General features: G+C 44.1%; 1 protein-coding gene across 1 annotated transcript in view; it reads right to left on the bottom strand.

The window, feature by feature from the left end:
* JADE2 (jade family PHD finger 2) overlaps positions 1–25201 on the bottom strand; it is an 855152-nt gene that overhangs the window by 498677 nt on the left and 331274 nt on the right. Inside the window, exon 4 of the mRNA XM_077473934.1 lies at positions 21106–21263. Within this exon, the coding sequence (XP_077330060.1) occupies positions 21106–21263 (158 nt within the window). The remainder of the gene's footprint in view (positions 1–21105; positions 21264–25201) is intronic.

The raw sequence follows: 25201 nt of genomic DNA, 5'->3' as shown, positions 1-25201 counted from the left end.
TTATTATTTTTAATGGTTTAATGCAACGCTTCAATTGATTGAATAGACCCACATAATGACAGTAGCAATGAATTATTTTAACATGCATTACTTAAAGAAGATCTATTTTCTTTTTTTAATTTTGGATAGAGAAAGGGAGGGTTGTAACACCCGTCAGATTTTTTATTTATTTTTTTGCCATCTGTGTGGAGATTTCCCTTCACTTTCTGTCCCATAGCCAAACAGGCATGGTTTGAGGGGAAATCCCTGCAAAGGGAATGCTTTGGGGACCCCCAGGTCACCAACTAGTGTCCCCATTGGAAGATTTCCCCTCTATTACTTTTCTGGGGACAACCCAAAATGTGGGATTTTCTTTTACTCTCAATGATAATGGTACACAGAACAAATAGAGAGGATGAATATCCTAAATGGGGGCACACACAGCATTAAAAACGGACAGGGGTTCTAATCCCCTCCACTCTATCCAAAACAAAAAAAGTTTTGCCTTTAGTTATATTTTAACCAGATCCCGTCCAACCTATATCAGATTTACGGCCAAGCGGTGGATCTGTTATTCTGATTGGGTGTCCTATGACGCCCTTCAGGACGTGCTGCTAGTGCGCACCCCCCCCCCCCCCCGGGGATTATCATGGATTAAGGCGTGTCCTTTGGACAAAGCCCAACCCAGTCAGGGTAAATAGGCAATTAAATTGGCTGTTTACCACATGATCGGCTGTGTCCAATCACAGCCGGTCACAACTGTAAACACAATTGTCATTACTAGCTGTTCCCAGCCTCTTCTCACACCGATCGCAGGAGAGTTGAAGAACAGAGAGTGACTGTTATTGTGCCATTTCCACACACTTTACTGTGTACCATGTGCCCCCTCCTCAAAGAGAACCTGTCATCAGTGGATCTGTCACACAGCTCCTACGCTGGACGGCTTAAGAAGGCAGGACTGACGAGCAGGGAATCCTCAACAGCTGAGTAACTGTGGAGATATAGGAGCTGGCAATTAGCCGACAGCTGAGCAGAACGCTCAGAGAAGGAAGGGCTGAGCCAAGCCCTGACAGTACCCCCCCCCCCCCCCCCAACGAACCCTCCCCCTCGGAGAACCACCAGGCTTTAGGTGAAAAATCCTCACAAGATTGTATGCCCCTCTCAAATCAAGCTTCATGAAAACCGTTGCTCCCTTGATGCGGTCAAATAACTCTGTAATCAACAGAATCGGATAGGCATTCTTAATCGTGAAACGATTGAGACCCCTATAATCAATACAAGGTCTCAGGTCACCACTCTTCTTTAAAAGAAGAAATCAGCACCAGCAGGGGGTGAGGATTTGCGGATGAAACTTTGAGAAAATGTGTCTGCAACATACTCCTCCATGGCCTTATCCTCCAAGACCAACAAAGGGTAAACCCGGCTATGAGGGGGTATGGCACCAGGATGAAGGTCAAGTGCACAATCATACGGCCGGTGTGGAGGCAAACTACCAGCTTGACCTTTGTCAAAGACATCGCTAAATTCGGGGTACTCCTCTGGCAGGGAGGAGAGTGAAGAGGTGAAAAGGACGTTGGCTACCTTCTGGAAGACTGTCTTACTGCACTGTGGCGACCAGGAGAGAACCTCAGCACAGAACCAATCAAAAGAGGGGTTGTGCCTCTGTAACCTAGGATAACCAATAACCAACAGAAACTTGGGTGAGGAAATACTTGGAATTAGATTATCTCATGGTGAAGAGTCCTTACGGCCATGGACAACGGAACCATCTCATGAGTTACATGGGCAGGCTGTAGGAGTCCCCCATCAAGAGCCTCAATGGCAAGTGGAGTGTCAAGCAGCTGCAGCGGAATCGAGTGCTTCGATGCAAGGGCAGCATCAATGAACAGGTCTGCAGCCCCAGAGTTGATTAGAGCTTGTATCTCGACGGACAACTTAGCCCAAGAAAGGGTGACTGAAAATAGGGGCTTATCCTTCTGGATAACTGGGGACAAAACAACGCTGCCTAAGGTCTGTCCGTGACAGGACCTTAACGTTCCCTGGACGGGTAGGACAAGGCTTCAAAAAGTGACTTGCCTGGCCACAATAAAGGCACAATCTCTCCCTCCTCCTAAAGGTTCTCTCCACAGAGATGCGTGAAGCCCAAGTGCATGGGTTCATCTTCACTGACTGACTCGGTGGGACTGCAAAGCTTGGAGGCAAACGTACAGGAGGCTTCCGCAAGCGCTCCTTAAGAGAGTCTTTCTCTGAGTCTGGAGTCAATGAGGATGGCAAACGTGATCAACTTCTCGAGCTCAGTGGGTATATCTCAGGCTGCTATCTCATCCTTGATGGAATCCGAGAGACCATGAGTAAAAGCAGCCACAAGGGTCTCATTGTTCCAAGGAACCTCTGCTGCCAGACATGCTGGACATGAGGCACTTGGAAGCAGCGCGTGTAGGAACGTCAAATACCCTTTTAAAGGAGGCCACAAATTCAGGGTAATGCAAGACAACAGGTTTTTGTCCAGGCCAAGGCTCTCTCAGAAAGCAGATATCACAAAACCTACTTTGCTTCTGTCAGGCAATCCACTGACAATGGCGATACCACATGTGAGACTTTTACATAGCGTGGCCACATAGACAGGTCCAACATGCAGGGAGCACCATCAAGTGTTCTGGAGCATAAATTACACATCTAATTTCCTGACTACCTCTAATGCCGCATACACACGAGCAGACTTCTCGTCGGACTGAACTCCGAAGGACTTTTCAAACGGCGCTCTGACTGATTTCCGCCAAAACAGACTTGCCTACACATGATCACACCAAAGTCCGACCGTCTAGAACGTGGTGACGTACACCAGGTCCGACGATACTATAAAACGGAAGTTAAATTGTGCGTGCGCCACCCTTTGGGCCCCTTCTGCTAATTTCGTGTTTATCTCGTGTTAGTAGAAGTTTGGTGAGAGACGATTCGCACTTTTCACTCGTGTTTTTTTTTTCATATTGTTTAACTGTTGTTCAGTTTGTGCTTGTTTTTTTCACAGTTTTTTTCACTGTTTGTTGGCTTTGCTGACCCCTTATATCAGCAGGCAGGATACTTGCATGAGGCAAGCCATCACTCCGGATCATTCAGGTCCTACAGAAGGACTATATTAAGGTAAGATTTATCCTTTAATATCACATTTTTTTGTATTTAATGTTTGCTAATGTATTGTATGTCTTTCCTCAATCCCCAATTACCATGATTTCAGTATGCTGTGAATGTCCCCTTTGTCCTCATATATGCTGTAATCTTTTAATGCTTTTTTCCTTCATGCATATTTGCCTTCACTAACCTCCCCAGCATGCTATGCTGGGCCCATGCCCACCTTGTCTAGTCACTTAACAATGTATTTTGTCAGCTCCATTGTAGTGCTTTACCTTAACCCCCCCCCCCCCCTTAAAATGTGTCCAAATGGTATGTGTATCCTTAAATTAATTTATAAGCCCCCCCATAAAATGTGTCCAAATGGTATGTTTATCCTTAACCACTTGACCACTGGGCACTTAAACCCCCTTCCTAACCAGACCAATTTTCAGCTTTCGGTGCTCTCACACTTTGAATGACAATTACTCAGTCATGCAACACTGTACCCAAATTAAATTTCTGTCCTTTTTTTCACATAAATAGAGCTTTCTTTTGGTGGTATTTAATCACCGCTGTTTTTTTGATTGTTTGCGCTATTAATCAAAAAAACAGAAAAATTGGTAAAAATAAATAAAAATAAATTATTGGTTTCTTTTAAAATTATATAGTATTGGGAGATTATTGCACAGTGTTGCAGAGTATTGCACAGTGTTGCAGAGTATTGGCAGATTATTGCACAGTATGGGCAGAGTACTGCAGATTATTGGCACAGAGCAGCACAATGGGCACTTCACATCCTGCCCACAGTGCTGCTGCCATCTCTCCCCCAATCGGTACAGAGAGGGGAGGGAGGAACCGGTGTCATGACGTGGCGGCCAACTGTTTACAAGTGATCGCTCCGTCATTTGTGATGCGCCGGGTCTGGATGTTCCCGGGTGCACGTCCCAGGGGGCGCCCCGGGAGCAAGATTCTGGGAGGACGTCCATGGAATGTCCAAATCGTATATGTGTATCCTTAAATTAATTTATAAGCCCCCCCTTAAAATGTGTTCACATGGTATGTGTATCCTTAAATTTATTTATAAGCCCCCCCCCCCCTTAAAATGTGTTCAAATGGTATGTGTATCCTTAATTTATAAGCCCCCCCCCCCTTAAAATGTGTCCAAATGGTATGCATATTCTTAAAATTCATTTATAAGCCCCCCCCCCCAATGTTTCCAAATGGTCTGCATGTCCTCAAATACATTTTTAATCCCCCCTTATATTTTATCAATGGGTCATCGGAGGGGTTGGGGAATCTGATAAGTGGGCCTTATATTTTAGTCTTTAATACTTAAATGTTCTACTGATGTTGGGCAAGAATGTTTTTTGTGCAATGTTATGTGCAAAAGTACTTATATATTTTTTTTCTTGTTTGACTCCCCAGTTTCCTTCAACACCACAGGAATAGCAGACTGTAGCATCCCATTTTGCCACCCGGGTTTTTAACTACTGGCTGCCAGAGCAGGAAGAGTTGTCTTCGGGATAATGGCCAGCCAGTTCCGCCTGTTTCTGACAGCAATCCATATGGCGGACTACAAACTTAATTATATCGTCCTAGCATGCTGCATCCTGCACAATTTTTTTAAGAAAAAAATTCTAGAAATTATATTGCCTCAGTTGGGCCTGAGGCCAGACTTATTCCTGAGAATCCTCTGATGGGCCTGGATACTGGCCATACTGGCTTGGCCCCCCAAAGTGCCCGTGAATTTAGGGAGACATATGCTAATTTTTTTGGGGGTAGGGGGGCCATTGCAATGCCAGATAATGTCTCATTTTTATTAATAAAAAAGAATGATCAGGGGGTGTGGCTACCGCGCGCTGGTGGATGGACGTGTGAGCTGATCGCTCCGCTCCAGCAACGGGTCCCCAGCGACTCATTACCGGCTTCAGGGAGTGAAAACCACACCGCTACTCACCCGGTAACTCGAGGAGGAAGGGAGGATGTCCCGCAAGAGCAAGGACGCTTCAAAGCCTAGAAAACTGGCCGATTTCTTCAAGACGGCAAGATGGCGCCGGTGGAGGAGACTCCTCGTCGTCCTCCTCAGGCAGATCCTGCTCTACAGCGTCCAGCCCTGATGGACACAGCGGTGAACTCCGCCACTCTCCTGCTTCAACACCTACCTCCTGCAGCCCTGTTAAATCCGAGGCCCAGATGGCTGAAGATACCAAGCAGCTGAGCATAGGGCAGGAGTCTTTAGATGACACCATGGAGCTTGTAGACCCCTTCACTGCTTTCCCCACTAGCAACCAACCAACTGGTATCAGACACGGTGCTTAAGGATATGATGGTCTCACTCCGCTCATCTATGCATGCTGACATGCTTAAATGCATTAATAACTTTAAGTCAGAAGTGGGGGATATTGGGAGGAGAGTCGAGCACATAGAAGGCAAAATGGGGGAGTTCGCAGCCACACATAACACGCTGATTGACGCGTATAATGACCAGGCTGACGAAATCGCATCGCTGAAGGCTAAAATCACAGACCTGGAAGACAGGTCAAGGAGGAATAATGTTAAGATTAGGGGGGTCCCAGAGGTCATCCTACCAGCGCAACTCCATCAATATGCTCGGGAGCTGCTGCAGGACTATTTACCCTCAGTACCTGAAACGGAGTTGCAGGTGGACCGCATACATAGGCTACCAAAACCGCCCCACTTCCCGGACAATATCCCCCACGATATATTAATGAGAGTCCACTTCTACCAAACTAAAGAACTACTTATGACAGCCTTCCGCAAAACGACAAGACCCTCCTGAGAAATACGCTCACATTCAGCTGTTTGCAGACCTGTCGCAATTCACAATGTTGAAACAGAAATCTCTCCTATCAGTGACAAAAGCACTGCGCAACCATAATATCCCCTACCTCTGGGGTTACCCAGTGAGACTGTCAGTTACACATGAGGGGAATACAACGGTGGTGACCACCCTGGATGAGGGGTTATGCCTCCTTAGAACCCTGGATATCCTTCCCGCACAAACAGCGGAGGGCGCCTCTCCAACGGCACCCGCTCACCTAAAGTCGGACTGGCATACGGTGTCAAGGAAAAAGAAAAAAGGCAAGCAACGCCAGCCGTAAGTGTGCAGCTCATCTTTATTTTACATGGTCCCTGTTGCACTGAGAAACGAATAGTGCGCATTCCCCCCCCCTCCATATCTTTCTCGGAAGTGATGGACAGTTGCCCCGTCCCTGGATTCGTGACGAATTTTACTTTTTTTATGGAACTTAGTTTTTTTGCCCTTTTTCAACAGTCTATGCACCTTAAAGCTTTCCCCCTTCTCCTACCCCCCTACTCACGGTTTGCTCAACCTGTGCATTATCCGGAGGTGACCTGCATCTCAGCAATTCATGAATTGGCTCTTCTCTACAGTCTTCTGATGGAAACTTTACGGGGTGAATCTGAGAGGTACAGCAGCTATTTTCTATTTTTCGTTTTCTACCCATGGTTCTTAACATAGTGTCATTCAATGTGAATGGACTTAATCACCCAGCAAAGAGAGCCTCAGTATGGAGAGAGATGCTTAGGCTCCGGGCGGATGTTCTCTGTATTCAAGAGACCCACTTTATGGTGAACCATACCCCTCGCTTCCAACATAAGAGCTTTCCACATGTTTTTATGGCCTGTGGGCCAGCCAAGCAGAAGGGGGTGCTTATAGCTATCAGGGATATGGTGGCTTTCAACTTGAAAGGAGTCCACTTGGATCCTGCCGGTCGTTTTATAATCTTGACTGGAGAACTGAACAATAAGTCTTATACTTTAGTGAACCTCTATGCTCCTAATTCTCATCAGCTCAGTTTCCTGAAAAGGCTGTACCAGAGGATCGCCTCCATTAGATGGGGAGCGTTTTTGGTCTGCGGCAACCATAATTTGAACCCTGACTACACTATAGACACTACCTGCCTAAGCTGCAACCATTCCTTCACTCTGTGGATATCTATGATGTCTGGAGATGTCAACACACCTGTGAGCGTGATTACACCTACCACTCGCCTAGACATAACTCGTACTCTAGAATTGACTTAGTATTAGTAGATAAATGTCTTTTGCAGGCTGTGTCCTCCTCCACCATACACAACATTTTGTGGTCTGACCATGCACCTGTATCGGTCACGGTGGTGGAGGGGTACACACCCAACCCTGCTTATATATGGAGAGCTAATTCTAGAATCTTTCAGATGCCTACACACGCCGCAGATATTACAAGGCATATTGCTGAGTTTTTTTCTTTGAATGCAGGTACAGTGGGGCATCCGAATGTGCTATGGTGTGCGCATAAGGCGTATATTGGGGGGTGTTGTTGAAAATTTGTGCGGGGGAAAGGAGGACACGGAGGACACAAAAACTTAATCAACTTCTTGAAAACATCAAGGCCCTTGAATCTTTAAATAAAAACAATACCGATATTGGATTGGTCCACAAGCTTACCCAGTTACGATTTGATCTCAGGCTCCTTCTAATTGAACAATATGACAAACATGTACGCTCCCTTAAACTGTCTCACTACGCCTCCGGTAACCGGGCGGGTAAGCTCCTGGCCCGGAGGCTTAGGGAGGTCCACACTAAATCCAAAATCCCCTATCTGATACAGACCCCTGATAATAGGAACATTTTTAATCCTAAGGACATTGCTGACTGCTTTGCCTCATATTAAGCATCATTATATAATCTAGGGGAAGATCCTAACACCCACCAACCTACTGAGGCGGCCATACAGGCATTCCTGGCATCAATTCGCCTACCTTTGCTCTCCTCTGAGCAACTCTCTAGTTTGAACTCCCCAATTTTGGAACCTGAGATCAAGAAAATCATTAAGTCACTCCCACTGGGGAAGTCTCCGTGTCCGGATGGACTTCCTAATGACTACTATAAGATTTTTCAGGATAACTTAGCCCCATATTTGAAGGATGTCTATTCGGTTGCCGTCTCCTCCTCCTCCTTTCCCCCAGAGATGCTCAAGGCGTATGTGGCTATGATTCCTAAGCCAGGAAAGGAGCCCACATCCCCGGCTAATTTTAGGCCAATCTCTCTATTGACTACAGATGTGAAGGTCTATGCCAAGTTGTTGGCTCAGAGACTCCTCCCCATCCTCCCTTCCCTTATCAACCCCGACCAGACGGGCTTCACCATAGGCAGGCAGGCCTCAGATGCCACAAGAAGAGTCATCGGCATTATGCAGTACGTGAAGAACTGTCGGACGCCTTCTCTGCTCCTTTCTTTGGATGCGGAGAAGGCGTTCGACAGGATTCACTGGGAGTACAGGAGACTCACGCTTCAGAGGTTTGGTTTCTCCGGACCCATTCTCTCTGCCATTTTAGCATTATATTCGTCCCCATGTGCGCTGGTGTATTCCTCAGGTATGCTGTCAGAGAAGTTTCAAATTAAAAATGGTACGAGGCAGGGGTGCCCCCTTTCTCCCTCTATTTTTAACCTTCTCATTGAACCACTGGCGGAAAGGCTTAGAACTGATCCTAATGTAATGGGCTTCAACGCGCGAGGAGAGTCTCATGTCATTAACCTTTTTGCTGATGATATCATTTTGTTTTTGACCTCACCGACGACCTCTCTGCGTCGGGCGCATGACATTTTGGAGGCATTTAGTGGGGTCCCAAGTTATAAGATCAATGACACAAAATCGCTTATTTTGGATTTTGGTGTCCCAATACCTCTCAGACACAAATTAGAAGAAAAGTTTTCATTTACCTGGAGCAGGGACGGCATCCCGTATCAAATTAACGTCTAATCTACAACATTTAGCTGAAGCTAATTTCACTCTTTTGATAGGGAAACTTAGAAAGGAGGTTATGAGAATGGCAAAGACAGAGCTGACTTGGTCGGGGCGCTTAGCGGCATTTAAAATGCTAGTGCTGCCTCAAGTCCTGTATCTTTTTTGCACGCTTTCAATACCTCTCAGCAATTCCTATTTTAGATCTCTAAATGCCAGTCTTAAACTCTTGGTGTGAAGGGTGTGAAGGGCCAGAAGGCCGAGATGTGCAAAAACACTTCTTGTCAAACACAGAATGGCGGGGGGTATGGGACTTGTAGACATACAGGATTACTATTACGCTTTTATCCTTACACAAACACAAGGCATTCTTTCTCCTAGACGCCCTACAATCATTTCCCACATATAAATTTCCACCAACCATACAGGCCTCGTTAGACACCTGGAGGGGTCTCCAAAAACTCTCATTATCTCCCGACAGTATGGTAGAAGTTCCTGTGCCGTTAACAGCCCTCACACAGGCAATCCCGAACCTTTCCACTACCAAGTGGCAGGAGGGTGGGATTCAATTTATCACTGACCTCTATGTGAATGATACCCCTATACCATATGCCTTGCTGCAGAGCCAGTACAAATTGGCACCCTCAGAGATATTTAAGAACAATCAAATTTTGCATTATCTAAAATCTCTTAGATCATATCGTCTTCACATTCTGAAAGTGGTATGGAACTATTACCACTCTTCTCTCTCTAAAGGGGGTATATCCCCGTTGTGCTGGAGACAATGTGGCGAAGTTGGCAACCTGTTCCACATGTTCTGGAGTTGTAAACACCTGTCCAGTTTTTGGAACTCTATCTTTCGCACGATCTCCAGTGTGACGGGGATCATCACACACCTCAACCCAGGCTTGGCAATTCTGAATATTGGGAGTGATTTCTTTCCCCAGGAATTTAGAGTCATGGTCACACATATCCTATTAGTCACACATAATTTAATAGCAAGACATTGGAAGTCAAATTTGGCTCCTAATCTATCAGAGGTGCTCCAGACCACTCAAACGCACTTTACCTATGAGATTTTAATAGCTAGCAGAACTGGCTGCAGAAAACAGAGAGGAAATGGAAAGCATGGACAGATTGGTATAGCCCATGAAACTGACCCTCCACCAGGGCACAGAGTGCAAGTGCTTATTACATCCAGGCCCTCCGGACCAGACAGTGCCAGACTGTGAGACTTCCTATTCCCTTACCCTCTTCCCTTCCTTACTGATCTTCCCTTTTCCTTCCTTTCTATTTCTATTTTCTTTTTTCTCTAACATTCCTTATCATTTTCTTTAAGGGTCTTAGCCCACCTGGGTATAGAGTTTATGGTTTATTGATTTTGGAACAGCTTGCCAACACATAATTGGTATAAAGTTTAAAGCTCATTGCTTACTGTAAGCTGCAGGAGAGTATTTCTTGGGACATAAAATGCCAACATAGGTCCTTAGGGTCTTATAGGACCACCTTTCTCAGTCATTGTTGATGTATTGTTTTATTATTCTACACTTGTGTCTTTTCTTTATGTTTTATCGTTACATGTATCTTGTAAACTTTTCAATAAAAAATATTTTGAAAAAAAAAAGAAATGATCAGATAAAATCTAGAAATGTATTTCTTGCTTGCTTTTCTTTTTGGCTGTCTCCTAGTGCACTTTTAGTGCCAAGTGTATTTTCCTTTAGTAAATATGCCCCATTGCCACTGTAATCACCAAATTGCTTAAACTACCAAATTACAAAACTGGTATGGGACATTGAAAGAAGAAGCCACACATTGTTGATTAGCAAACTTTTTAATCTGTGCACATTCACATGTGCGTTTAGATTTTTTTTTTTTAGAATATATATATTTTTTTTGTTTTACAAAATTATTATTTTTATTTTTTTTAAACAGGCACGTTTTAAAACATAACACACACACACACAACTCTGGAACTTAAAAAGTTCAACATCTATAAAATGAAGGCAATATCAGATATTATAGTGTCAAAAATGTCTTGATATTGCCATAAATTAGATGGGGTGAGGAAGGGGTTGCACCCACAAAATACGTACATTGAGATCCCCTGATGGCAGATAGCACATGTTGACACACTGTGTGCATCTTCAAAATTTGGCTTTTAACCACTTTCAGACCGGACCATTTTGCTGGTAAATGACCAGAGGTCTTTTTACACTTTGGCACTGCGCTGCTTTAACTGGTAATTGCGCGGTCATGCAATGTTGTACCCAAACAAAATTTGCGTCCTTTTCTTCCCACAAATAGAGCTTTCTTTTGATGGTATTTGATTGCCTCTGCGATTTTTATTTTTTGCGATATAAACGTAAAAAGACCGCAAATTTTGAAAAAAAATGATATTTTCTACTTTTTGTTATTAGAAAAATCCAATAAACTCAATTTTAGTCATACATTTAGGCCAAAATGTATTCAGCCACATGTCTTTGGTAAAAAAAAAGTCAATAATTGTATATTTATTGGTTTGCGCAAAAGTTGTCACATCTACAAACTAAGGTACGTTTTCTGGAATTTACGCAGCTTTTAGTTTACGACTGCCTATCTCATTTCTTGAGGTGCTAAAATGGCAGGGCAGTACAAAACCCCCCCAAATGACCCCATTTTGGAAAGTAGACCCCCTAAGGAAATTGATAAGAGGCATGTTGAGCCCATTGAATATTTTATTTTTTTGCCTCAAGCGATTGAATAATGACAAAAAAAAAATTTTTTTTTTTTTTTTTACACAAAGTTGTCACTAAATGATATATTGCTCACACATGCTATGGGCGTATGTGAAATGACACCCCAAAATAAATTCTGCTGCTTCTCCTGAGTACGGGGATACCACATATGTGGGACTTTTTGGGAGCCTAGCCGCGTACGGGGCCCCGAAAACCAAGCACCGCCTTCAGGCTTTCTAAGGGCGTACATTTTTGAGTTCACTTCTCACTACCTATTACAGTTTTGAAGGCCATAAAATGCCAAGATGGCACAAAACCCCCACAAATGACCCCATTTTAGAAAGTAGACACCCCAAGCTATTTGCTGAGAGGCATGTTGAGTTCATGGAATATTTTATATTTTGCCACAAGTTGCGGGAAAATTACAAACTTTTTTTTTTTTTTTTTTTTTTTCACAAAGTTGTCACTAAATGATATATTGCTCACACATGCCATGGGCATATGTGAAATGACACCCCAAAATAAATTCTGCTGCTTCTCCTGAGTACGGGGATACCACATATGTGGGACTTTTTGGGAGCCTAGCCGCGTACGGGGCCCCGAAAACCAAGCACCGCCTTCAGGCTTTCTAAGGGCGTAAATTTTTGAGTTCACTTCTCACTACCTATTACAGTTTTGAAGGCCATAAAATGCCAAGATGGCACAAAACCCCCACAAATGACCCCATTTTAGAAAGTAGACACCCCAAGCTATTTGCTGAGAGGCATGTTGAGTCCATGGAATATTTTATATTTTGCCACAAGTTGCGGGAAAATTACAAACTTTTTTTTTTTTTTTTTTTTTTTCACAAAGTTGTCACTAAATGATATATTGCTCACGCATGCCATGGGCATATGTGAAATGACACCCCAAAATAAATTCTGCTGCTTCTCCTGAGTACGGGGATACCACATATGTGGGACTTTTTGGGAGCCTAGCCGCGTACGGGGCCCCGAAAACCAAGCACCGCCTTCAGGCTTTCTAAGGGCGTTACAGTTTTGAAGGCCATAAAATGCCAAGATGGCACAAACCCCCCCCAAATGACCCCATTTTGGAAAGTAGACACCCCTAAATTTAGGGGTACACTAGTGAGACTAGGTAATAAATGGCGGGTGCCCTGAAACTATAAAAAAAATAACTAACCAATCAGCGTCACCTGTAACAGTTATATGGTGATCACTGGTGAAAGGGTTAACTAGGGGGCAATCAGGGGGCTTTATGCGGTAGTATATGGGGGTCCCTGGCGCTATAAAAAGCTGCGGCGAACCTAAATACCTACCTGCCTAACTAGCGTCACCTGTGACACTAATACAGCGATCAGAAAAACGATCGCTTATTAGGCTGGGTTCACACTGGAGCGATGCGGGAACGCCACGAATGCGCGGCGGGTTCCCGCATCGCATGCCTCCCGGCGGCAGTTCACACTGCCCTATGCGAACTGCTGGGAGTGTCAGTGAAATGTTACTGACACCCCCAGATCAGTTCGCATATCGCAGTGCGATCTGCAAACTCGGATCGCATGGTGTGAACACCCATGCGATCCGATTCTGCTGCGGGCCAAAAAAAGGGTCCCGTGCGAATTTGCGGCGGGTGCGGCGGGTGTGGCGGGTGCGGCGAATGGCTGAACTCGAATCGCACAGAGATCGGATGTGATTTGCACTGCAGTGCGGTGCGAATCACATCCGTTCTCAAACCGCTGCAATGTGAACCCAGCCTTAGTGACACTGGCGACGGGGGGTGATCACGGGGTTAAACCTTTATTGGGGGGGGTTAGGGGGGTACCTTAGAACTAAAGGGGGCTAACCCTAACTGCCCTAACAGTTATTAGTCACAAATGACACCCGCCGGGTGATCAGGGGGTTAAACCTTTATTAGGTAATAAATGGCGGGTGCCCTGAAACTATAAAAAAATAACTAACCAACCAGCGTCACCTGTAACAGTTATATGGTGATCACAGGTGAAAGGGTTAACTAGGGGGCAATCAGGGGGCTTTATGCGGTAGTATATGGGGGTCCCTGGCGCTATAAAAAGCTGCGGCGAACCTAAATACCTACCTGCCTAACTAGCGTCACCTGTGACACTAATACGGCGATCAGAAAAATGATCGCTTATTAGGCTGGGTTCACACTGGAGCGATGCGGAAACGCCACGAATGCGCGGCGGGTTCCCGCATCGCATGCCTCCCGGCGGCAGTTCACACTGCCCTATGCGAACTGCTGGGAGTGTCAGTGAAATGTTACTGACACCCCCAGATCAGTTCGCATATCGCAGTGCGATCTGCAAACTCGGATCGCATGGTGTGAACACCCATGCGATCCGATTCTGCTGCGGGCCAAAAAAAGGGTCCCGTGCGAATTTGCGGCGGGTGTGGCGGGTGCGGCGAATGGCTGAACTCGAATCGCACAGAGATCGGATGTGATTTGCACTGCAGTGCGGTGCGAATCACATTCGTTCTCATAAACCGCTGCAATGTGAACCCAGCCTTAGTGACACTGGCGACGGGGGGTGATCACGGGGTTAAACCTTTATTGGGGGGGTTAGGGGGGTACATTAGAACTAAAGGGGGCTAACTCTAACTGCCCTAACAGTTATTACAGTCACAAATGACACCAATGCAAAAAAAAAAAAAAAAAAAAAAAAAATGACATTGGTGTCACTGTGACTGGGGGGCAGGGGTAATTGGGGGGGTGATCGGGGGGTAAAGGGGGGGTGTGAGTGTGCCTGGCATGTTCTACTGTGTGTGTAGAGTGTTGGTGCAACTTACTGATCCGCTCTCCTCCGTGTCGGAACGAAAAATACCGACACGGAGGAGAGAATACATCACTTCCTCTCCTGTGTTTACATTACAGGAGAGGAAGTGATGTCACCGGGGATTTCTATTCGTCGGGAGCGATCGCGAGGGGGTGGCCATGAATGAATGGCCGTCCCCTCGTCCGGGATCGCTCCCGTACGAATACCGACCGCCGCAGGCACCGGGCGGGGGCCCGATCGGGCCCCCGACCCGCGGGAGGCAAGGGACGTACATGTATGTCCTTATGCCTGCCCGTGCCATTGTACCGACGTACATCGGCGTGCGGCGGTCGGCAACTGGTTAAAATATAAAAAAAAAAAAAATTTGTTTGTTTAGTCCAACAAATGGAAAAATGGATGGGATTTGAAAGCAATTTATATTCTCCCCAACACATCTATCATGTTCTTCATTTGTTGTTCCATAACATTCAGTTTATTTCTAATAATGTTGATTTCCCCCATTCCACATCATGATGTTGTGCATGAGCCTTTGGGCGCTGTCACTAGTGAAAGGTTCAGCTTGCTGTTCCACAACCAGCACATCACCTAAAAATTGGTTAAAAAACATGTATTACAAATATGCAGGTATATATAGATTACTTGAAGCTGGGGTGTCAGACACTCACCTGTTTGGCTGACAATCTCGCTCACTTCCTCCACCTCTCCTGCCTCCAGATCCTTGTGGGTGCTTGGGCTGATTTCCCCTTCTTGGTGATGTGTGTGTGTGGGGGGGGGGTTTGGTGTCCTCTGAGTCTTTTCTCCCCTATGAGAATGAAACAAAAGGTATACTTGGCACACAGATATTTGAGTCCAGAAATAGGAATATGAAACATTGCTTAGAAGTTGTGTACAATTGTATGTTTGATAAGAGATGCAAGTTGAAGACATGATTAAAATTCCCTTTTACCAAACTGCAATACTTACCTTTTGTGGCCAAGTTTCACAGATGGAGACACCCCAAGTATCCCCTGGAGCCCCTGTGTGGGTCACCCTACAAAGAATGTTCTCTGGTGTCCCACACTAGTGCTCCTGAGTCCAGCTGTGTAAACAGCTGCCGAGTGTCCTCTTCTTACATTCCACTGAATTAAGTTTGCTATTCATTCTTGTTTCAAAGACATCTAGACAACAATGTCCTAAACTTCTTTTAAAAAGACAAATTAGCAAGACAAAAATGTTGTTTAAACCCTGTATCAACTAAATACACTATATATATTTTCAAACTAGGTTTCCTACGAACGATTACTGTGTCCACGAACATGAAAATAGCCATTTAAAACTGTACAACAGTAAAGAATGGAGCAGCATGCAAGTTAATAATCAGAATAGGAACACACAACAAGTACTTACTTTTTTGAAGCACTTTCTTTATTCTTCTGTACTGATCCTGCTCCCTCAGTTTAAGGTCGGACCAGCGTTTCCTTAATTGGTCTTTGGAAGGCCGTACCCCAAAATTCTGATGCAGTCTTCACAACTTTTGACATGATTTTGGCCTTGCGCAATTTCGGATGGGTGTACGGTCCATGCTTCCCATCATAATCGTTCCTCCACAAGATGTCCACCATCTCCAGCATTTCTCCAAAGGCCACATTGGAGGCCTTAAATCTCCTCTTCCTGGATCGGGACGTTTCGGGCTCCAGTCTTTCCTCCTTACTGGAATAATTTCCAACCACCTGCTGTGTCTCTGCCATGTTGTTCCTACTGCACACCATAGAGAGAAGGGGCGGGGAATATTTGTGAAAAAGAACATCAGGGGATGGTGACACAGGCAGAGTTTCACGCATTCGCAATTTATATAAAGCTAACACGCATGTGCCGGATGTGCAGAGGAAAGAGGAATGGAAGATGCGAGCGTCCGAAACAAAGGTCATTTTTTAACAATTTTGGAACATCAGTGGCCTATACTGCTTAAAGATTGAGGCATATGTTGGGATAAGATTATGAGAGTTTAGGCTAACATTAAAGTGGAAGTAAACTCCCCTATCGTTTTCAGCCAACGAAGCTGCCATCTTTGCCTCTGTTTAATCTTCAACTGCTATGATGCTGCACATGTGATTCGTTATGACACCAGCCATTGGATGGTTTGATAGTTTGGCTGAGAGCACAGCCAATGTGCAGTTAGCATTCCCGGCATGCCTTTTTTTTTAACTGTTTAAATCCATGGGTTTACTTCCACTTTAAGGGTTTTTGTCTTTTGTATTGTCTTACAGAAAATATGAATAATAAGTTTAAGGACCCTGAATTTATGTCCCAATTTATTGACAAGTACAGGGAGATGAGGAATATGTGGGAGGTGAAACACAGGTTTTATTACAACAAACAAGTAAGGAAGGCAACGTTTCTTCTGTCATTTATGTAGACTTGGATCCCAGAAGCAACCATGAAGTTTTTGGAAATTAACATTGGGATCTTGAGGAACAAGTACAGAAAGTAGCACAATAAGATCCAGGCTTCCCTCAGACCAGGAATATCAGCAGATGATGTATATGTACCCAAGCTGTGGTACTTCCAAAAACTGTGTTTTCTTGACGACCAGACAGAAGCCTCGACTCTTCCTTCCACCCTTCCCTGCAGCCTTCTCTCCACCCCAGCAGAGGCTGACGAGGAACAACCTGGGCCCTCCATCCAGGAAGAAGCGGATGCGCCCAGCTGGAGCCAGGTAGATTATTTTTCTACATATTTAGTGTCCTAATATTAATGATGTTAACTAGATGTTATAATCGATTACCTATTACTGATTTTATCCAAAAAATGATGTATACATATCAATTGACAGTAATGGCCAAAATAGTTTGTCACCAGCTTGAAAAAATGCTGGGGTCAGAATGATACTCTTTTATATGTATTAACATTGAATTTGCAAATCATGAGCTGAAAATTGTGTGTGATTGATGAACCTAAAACTATGTCCCTTTTTTATACACAGGATGAGGTCAGCCAGGAGGAAGGTGTGGAAAGTGGCAGGCAGGAGGAGGCCGGGCCCAGTGACAGCCAGGAGGAGGCCATGCCCTGTGTCAGCCAGGAGGTGGCTGGGCCCAGTAGCAGCCACACCCAATCACAGGTGCCTCCCCTCCACCTTCAAACAAAAAGGCCCAGGAAGGGGACAGTGACAGAGGAGGCACTACGCTTCATTAGGGAAGCTATAAATGTCCTCAGGAGCCCCCCTCGACCCTGAAGAGGCCTATGGCTGCTATATAGCCACCAGATTGCTAGAATTGGAGAAGGGAGAATTATTTTTGATGCTTTTCAGAAGGGGCTGAGGGGCCAGTTAACTGAGACCAGCCAGACATCTGAGTAAGCCCCTCCTCCTTCTGCCACAAGTCCACCACCAGAGCCGCAACCTCCAAGGAAGGCTGCAGGGAAGGCTGCTGGGCAGCATGGAGGGAAGGCTTCAGCCAAGAGAAGAAAGTGTCTGGTCTGACAGAAGTCGCAGGCTGGTGTAGTACCACAGCTGGGGACATATATGTCATCTGCTGCTGGTCTTGATCTCTGGGATTTATGGACCAGATTGTGCTCCTTATTATTTGGACTCCTCAAGATCCCAATTTTATTTTCCACAGACTTGATGTGTGCCCAGGGTCCAAAAGGCTTCACAAATTCCAGCAGTTTCCCCAGCGTTGCCTTCATCTTTATTTTGTTAACCAGAATAAATTAATATTTTATTTTCTGAAAATACTTGCCTATGTTTTTATTCAAATACATTTCTAAAAGACTATGTCAAATTAACAAGGAACACCAACCTCCTTGAGGTCCCAAAAAAAAAGTATTTTATTGACACACACAAAAAACAACAAAAAACAATAATGTTATTGTGGTAACTTGACACACAAAAAAAACAAAATATTAATAATATTATTGTGGTAACTTGTCACACAAAAAAATAACAATAAATAGGAGATTACTAGAAAATAAATCCTAAAAAAAATCTTCATGAAATAAAAAATAATAAAAGATGACTCTAAAAAAAAAAAAAAATGAAAACATTATTATGGACATCGGGCTTTTAAAAAATACAATATGGATTATTTTGCCATGATCCCATGATCAGGAGAAATAATCCAGAAATCGGTTTGTGAAAACTCTGTGTGACTATGAGCATCAAAACAACTTTGTTCTTCTAGAATTATAAAAAAGACAATAATGCGCTGCATTAAACGATCAGAGAATTTGCAGCATGAGGAATGTGCTAGCTCCAATATGAACACTAGTTTTACCAGACCAAGCACTTCCATTTCGCTTCAGAGCATGCATCATTTTTGGTCTGTCGGAACAGCATACAGACGAGCGTTTTTCTCGATAGGAACTGGTTCTGGCAGAAAGATTTGAAAACGTGTTCTATTTCTAGGTCCGTCAGAATTTTGGACTTTTTGGAAAAAAGAATTCAGATGAAGCCTAGCATGCACATACCAAAAATTACACAGCAAAATAGATTGTCCAACTCTTCCAGATTATGGTGATATCACATGCAAAAGCTGAGTGTGGCTGGGTATGGCTGGGTGTACGGCTGAGTATCGCTGGGTATCGCTGAGTATGGCTGGGTATCGCTGAGTATGGCTCAGCATGGCTGGGTACAGCTCGATATGGCTGGGATGGCTGGGCATGGATGGATGGATGGGTATTGCTGAGTATGGATGGGTGAATAACTATGATAAAAGGATGGCTGAGCATGGATGGATGAGTATGAATAGCGGGATGGCTGAGCGTGGATAGCCTGATGACTGAGCGTGGGTGGTGGCATGGATGAGCGTGGTTGGCGGCATGGATGAGCTTGGAGCACTGGATTTGTCACTGAACAGTGCTGTGGGCACTACACATCCAGCCCACAGCGCTGCTGCATCCGATCTCTCCGTTCACACTATACGGAGAGGGGAGAGAGAAATCTGATATCACGCTGGTTTGTTTACATGTGATCACTCCATCATTTGACGGAGCAATCACGTGGTAAACAGCAGATGTCAGCGACCATTTACCGTGATCCGTGAACCAGAGGAACTGGCGATTATGAATACTCCCGCGTGCGCGTCCTAGGGGGTGCACTGGACCACGATTCTGGGAGGATGTCATAGTATGCCCTCCCAGAGTAATAGAACCGCCCTGTAGCTGTCAATCGGCCACGGGCTGGTTGTTAAGTGGTTAAATCAGTTTTTTTTTTTTTTTTTTTTAATTTAAATACATTTTAATTTAATAAAATGCTTTTGGAGTAAAAATCTACCTAAGGATAGTTTAGTTTATTCAGCATGAAATGGAGCTTAGCGTTGTACCATGAGGCTGTATATTCTGCAATATTAAATTTTTTGGTAAACTCATTCAATAAATCCACGCGAACATGCACAGCATTCACACAATTTCACAGTAACCATGAAATAAAACAAAAGTTCAGGAATATTCCTTTATCCTATTGTTTTGCAAATCTTTGTACATTGCAAACTGTATGACTGAATCGGTTTTGATATCGCCGTTTTACTAACCTGATAGCTTATTCTTCTCAATAGGAAACCTTAATTTTGTTTGCAAATAATAAAGATTCTAACTACCATCTAGAATGCATCCTTACACATTTAAAGAGCACCTGCCATTTCAAATTCCTCATGGCAGCGCCTGTTAGCGGGCATCCACTTACCTGCTGCCGCCATGTCCGCAACCTTGTTTTATGTCGCTGCCACATCACCAGCCGTCCTATTAAAGTGAATGGGACTGTTGGTGAGTCAATAGCAGCGCAGAGGAGGAGCCGCTGCAGGACAGAGATGACAGGTGCTTTTTTTAAATTATGATATAAATCAAGTTGATTTAAATCAAGTCTTTTAACTAGTGATTTAAATCATGATTTAAATCGACTTGATTTAAATCAAATCCACCCTGGTGGAAACTGCATGTTATTGTGCCTAACCATGCAAATAATCTCCAGCAACAATTTGTGTAACACTTTCTTTCTATATCCGCAAATGCCAAGGCACATGGCGGCTGTCTGCTCCAATCATGGCAAATTCATAATAAAAGAAGATGAATCTGTCCCCAATGTGTAAAATAAAACGTAACTATCATTTTAAGGGATGCACACAAATTTCTTCCAGTTTATAGATTTTTTTCCAATATGAATAATGCACATACACAAGCCCTGGACTATTGTGGCCTTAACCTAAACCCACCCTAATCATAGGATAATCTGCCCAAAAACACACTAAGACCACCCACCTTCTATAAAGCATCCACCTGAAGAATGTTTCATGCAGCAACTTATTGTAGTGCCCTAGAAAAAAACGTGTCTTTGTCTGACCGGGGCAGCATTAAAACTTGATAACTAGTAATGCTAAGACGCTTCTTTACTAATATTGTACAATAGTTAAAAAACATTCAGAGTACCATCATGTACAAGATATTTAGGGTGTGTTTTGGAGAAGTAATTACAAAAGGTATAATTACAGTTATTTAGTAAATTAGCTAATATTTGGATAAAACTGTTGAAGTGTTGAATCATTTATAAACACTTTAAGCTCCCTTAAAGATTTTTTAAAAATATGCACATGGTTCTGAGCTTGAGTATACAAAAATGAGAGGAGCGACAAAATAAATAGCCAATATAACAATCATATGCATTCTTCATATCCTACAGATTTTTATAGGGTATTAAATCTTACTCTTATGCACTTGTAATCTATCTGTGAGAACTCCAATCCACTTGCAATTTAACCAAGATGTAGTTTACTTACCTGACTTGTGGCTGAGGTACTGCATCTATATTTGCAGGCACCTGCACCCCTTTCTCCCAGTCTTGCCTCCATGGATCGGCCAGTATGTAAAAGTCATCTGGGCCAAACTGATGGGAGTCTGGTACTTTCATAGCCGTTATCAAATCCGTTCGAAAAACCTGAAATAAATTAGAGAAAAACGATCATGCTCTATTATGCAAGTCAGTTATGTTACTGTTTGTAACTTCAACACTGTCCTAGCAAAAAGACAATTTTGCCTATTTATGATGCATTCTTATAAACTATAGTACAATTACAGAGAATAGTAAATCATTTCAAGTTACTGCTATAAGAGGAGTGTAAACATCAAAGCGAAATACAAAAGCTAATTAAAAAACAAACAAAAAATCTACTAGCCTAGGTTCACATCAAACCGCTGTGGTGCAGTGGTGTATTAAAGCGTGCACTTTTTTTGTGCACTATGTGCTGCGTTAGGCAGCCTATTCAAAATGAATAGGTTGGCATGCACCGGAGCTGCCCAGGAATCAGACCTGCACCATTTTTTGGCAGTGCACTGTACATCAGTGAGTTGCCTAGCATTGCATACCTCTGTCAGCAAGGTGCATTGGGGGTACCATGAATAGCACTGCATCGCACTACAGCAAGTAGTGTGTAGTGCTGTCCATTGTGATAATGCACACGGAGACTGTGCATTCCTACAATGCAATAATGTGTAAGGCCTTAAAATGTTTCAAAATTGCAAACTGAAAACCGTGTGGTTGACCAAACTCAGGTGGCCTATTAGTATATATTAGGACAATGCGCAAGACAGTAATGCTACTGTGTAGAGCACTATTCTTCTTCAAATTAAATAAAGAAAAAGTCCTCAAAAAAGATTTATACATTTTGAAATGGTAGATGACAAGGACATCTTTGAAAATATGGGGCTTTATTTACTAAAGCCGGAGAGTGCAAAATCAGGTCCACTTCTGCATAGAAATCAATCAGCTTCCAGGTTTTATGCCAGAGTAATTGAACAAGCTGATTGGTTTCTATTCAGAAGTGAGCTTGATTTTGCACTCTACAGCGTTAGTAAATACTGTAAACCCCAATGTCACTTTGCCCTGCACATGCAAAGTTACTGTGTTTCTTTAACCACTTCCTGACCGCCTGCTGTCATTATATGGTGACACAATGGCACTCCGGCGTGAATCTCCATAGTTGTACAGCACTCACAGCTGCAGGTAGGGGGCGCGCTCAGATTCATTCCAAAACCGATCAGTCTCCATGCCCAGGCCAATGATTTCTGGCCTGGACCTGATGATTGGTTCTGGCAAATGAAATGCCTCCTCTGTATGTGAATTGTAAACACAGGCAGAGGAAGTGATGTTACCTCCCCTTGTGGAATCCTTTTTGGTTTCAGAGAGAGGAGAGAGGACATCTAAGCCCACGTACACACGGTCGGAGATTTTGCCAACCAAATGCGTCGGATTTTGCCCGTCGAATTTAGTCCGACGGATTGTGTCCGAAACTGTTGCATACACACGGTTGAGCCAAGTTGGCGAAAAATCTGATCTTTCAGAACGCAATGACGTAATTTCGTTACGATGGGACTACATTCAGGCTAGTAGCCAATAGCTTTGATGTAGAAATTTGATCTGAGCATGCGTGGCACTTGGTCCGATCAAATGCTCTAAACATGATCGGATTAGGTCCGTCCGGCCCAGTTGGTCGGGAAATATTTCCAACATGTTGGAAAATTGGGTCGGACGGAGATTCGGACACAGTCGGATTATCTGACGACACGGTCCGATAAGACTCATTCCGACAGATTCTCCGACCGTGTGTACAAGGGCTCAAAGTGAGTTGCACCAACATTACACTGGCACAGAACATGTAAGCCCACATTTCACCCCCTCCCCCCACAGTTAACCCTTTTATTCCCTGTCACTGTGTCAACAAGTACAGTTTTCAGATTTTTCACTGATTACTATACTGGTGTCACTTATGTAAATCAGCATAGTAGTAGGCCCAAGTAGCTTTAGGGTACCCCCATTAACCCCCTAATAAAGGTTTAACCCCTTAATCATGCCCCAGTTAACTCTTTCACCCCATCACCAGTGTCACTAATCTAGTGTACAGATCTCATTTCTGATCACTGTATTTAGTGGCATGGATGATGCTAGTTAGCCAGTTATGGTCACCGTCAGGTTTTTATAGCCCACCATATATTATTTAATAAAGGCTTAACCACCTGATCGCCCCCCAGTATAGATTTTAGCATCAGTGGGTCAGCATCAATCCTAGGCAGTGCCAAACTAGTGGTAGTAGCGCTAACACCCACGCACACATCATACACAGTGTTTGAACAGATCAATATCTAAACCCAAAGAACTGCAGGGCTCTCGTATGGAGCAGAGAGCCAGTACTAGTGCCGCATCCTCCTTCTGGTGAACTGGCAAGCACCAGTGGCCTAGTACATGCTGGTCATAGTCAAACCAGCACTGCAGTAACATGTGTGCCACAGTTACAGTTCAAGCTGGTGCAGTGGCTAGCACAAGTAGTGCCCCAAAGCCACCAAGAAGACAAAGACAGGACTGTTGAGCCCATCGTACCCTTCCCACTGCATTTGGCAATCCTAATTGGGAGCCCACCACTTCTGCAGCGCCCGTACTTCCCCCTATTTACTGGCTATCCTGGAATTCAGGAGGAAACAGTCACTTGATTTGTTGATCTATTGTGAACCAAAGCAATTTGTAGGCTGGTTAATTCATCGCCGCTAATCCCCATTTGACCCTTGCCAGAGAATGGAAACCTATTACGGGCATACTGGGCCTATCCCTCCTCATGGGCATAACTAAAAAAAAGGAGTTCCGGTCATATTGGTCCACTGACCCAATTCACCATATGCCTGTGTTCTCTGCTTCCATGGCCAGGACACAATACGAGCAGATCTTGCGGTTCATAAATTTTAATGACTATGAACTCTGTCATCCTTGGGGAGACTCTAAATTTGATCAACTCCACAAAAATTGGCCCCTCTTAAACCACTTCAACCAACAGTTTGCAGCCTTGTTTACTCCCGATTTTGTCTGTGTTGATGAGTCCCTGATGACATTTTCTGTCTGCTTGTCTTTCAAACAGTATCTCCCCAGCAAGCATGTCAGTTATGGGGTCAAGTTGTACAAGCTCTGTTACAGGGTAAAAGGCTATACATATAGTTTTATGGCTTACGACGGAAGAGATAGTCATGTGGAGCCCCCCAACAGCCCAGACTACATAAGTAGCAGCTGTAAGATTGTTTTGGACGGACTTGGTGTCACCCTTATTCGGAAAGGGGTACCACTTGTACGTGGATTATTAAACAAGCGTGCCACTTTTTAATCACCTTTTTGATGGTGAAATTGGTGCATGTGGCACCGTGCAAACTATTTGCTGGGGCTTCCCTCCAACATCTTGTAGAATATTGACTTAGACAGGGGGCGAAAGCCTGCTTGAGAAGTGATAACTTGCTTGCAGTGAAGTGGAGGGATAATCTGAATATTTTTGTTCTGTAAACAGATACAACTGTCCAAATTCCAATGGCGACTGGTGTTGTGAAGCCCCTCTGTGTCCACAAATACAATCTTAATATGGGAGGGGTGGACTTCAATGACCAGTTGATGGTGCCCTACTTAATTGCCCCTAAGGCCAGATGCTGGTATAAAAAAAGTGTCTGCATACTTATTCCAATTGGCTCTGCTGACTGCTTATGTGCTATACAAAGTGTCAGGACAAACTGGATCCTTCCTTAAATTCCAGGAAGAGATCATCACAGCCCTTATGTTTCCAGAGGGTGCGGTGTCCCAACTTCCCAATGCAAATGCAGTGAGCCAGCTGCATGAGAGGCACTTCCCAGAAGTCCTCTGTGGTGCCCCAGTGCAAAAAACACCCCAAAAAAGATGTTGTGTCTTTAGGAAACACGGATACAGGCATGACATCCGCTTGTATTGTCCCTCTTGTCCTGACCAACCTGGTCTCTGCATCAGTTAATATTTCCTTTGCTACCACACACTAGTGAAGTATTAGCATAGGGTACAGCGCTGCACAGTCTAGGGCATACTTTCATATGGTCTCC

The sequence above is a fragment of the Lithobates pipiens genome, unplaced genomic scaffold (assembly GCF_037356315.1).
Source record: "Lithobates pipiens isolate NorthernLeopardFrog02 unplaced genomic scaffold, aLitPip1_a1.2 Scaffold_8, whole genome shotgun sequence".
Taxonomy (NCBI): Eukaryota; Metazoa; Chordata; class Amphibia; order Anura; family Ranidae; genus Lithobates; species Lithobates pipiens.
Note: the sequence above shows the minus strand (reverse complement) of the source record. Positions and strands in the feature narration are given on the sequence as shown.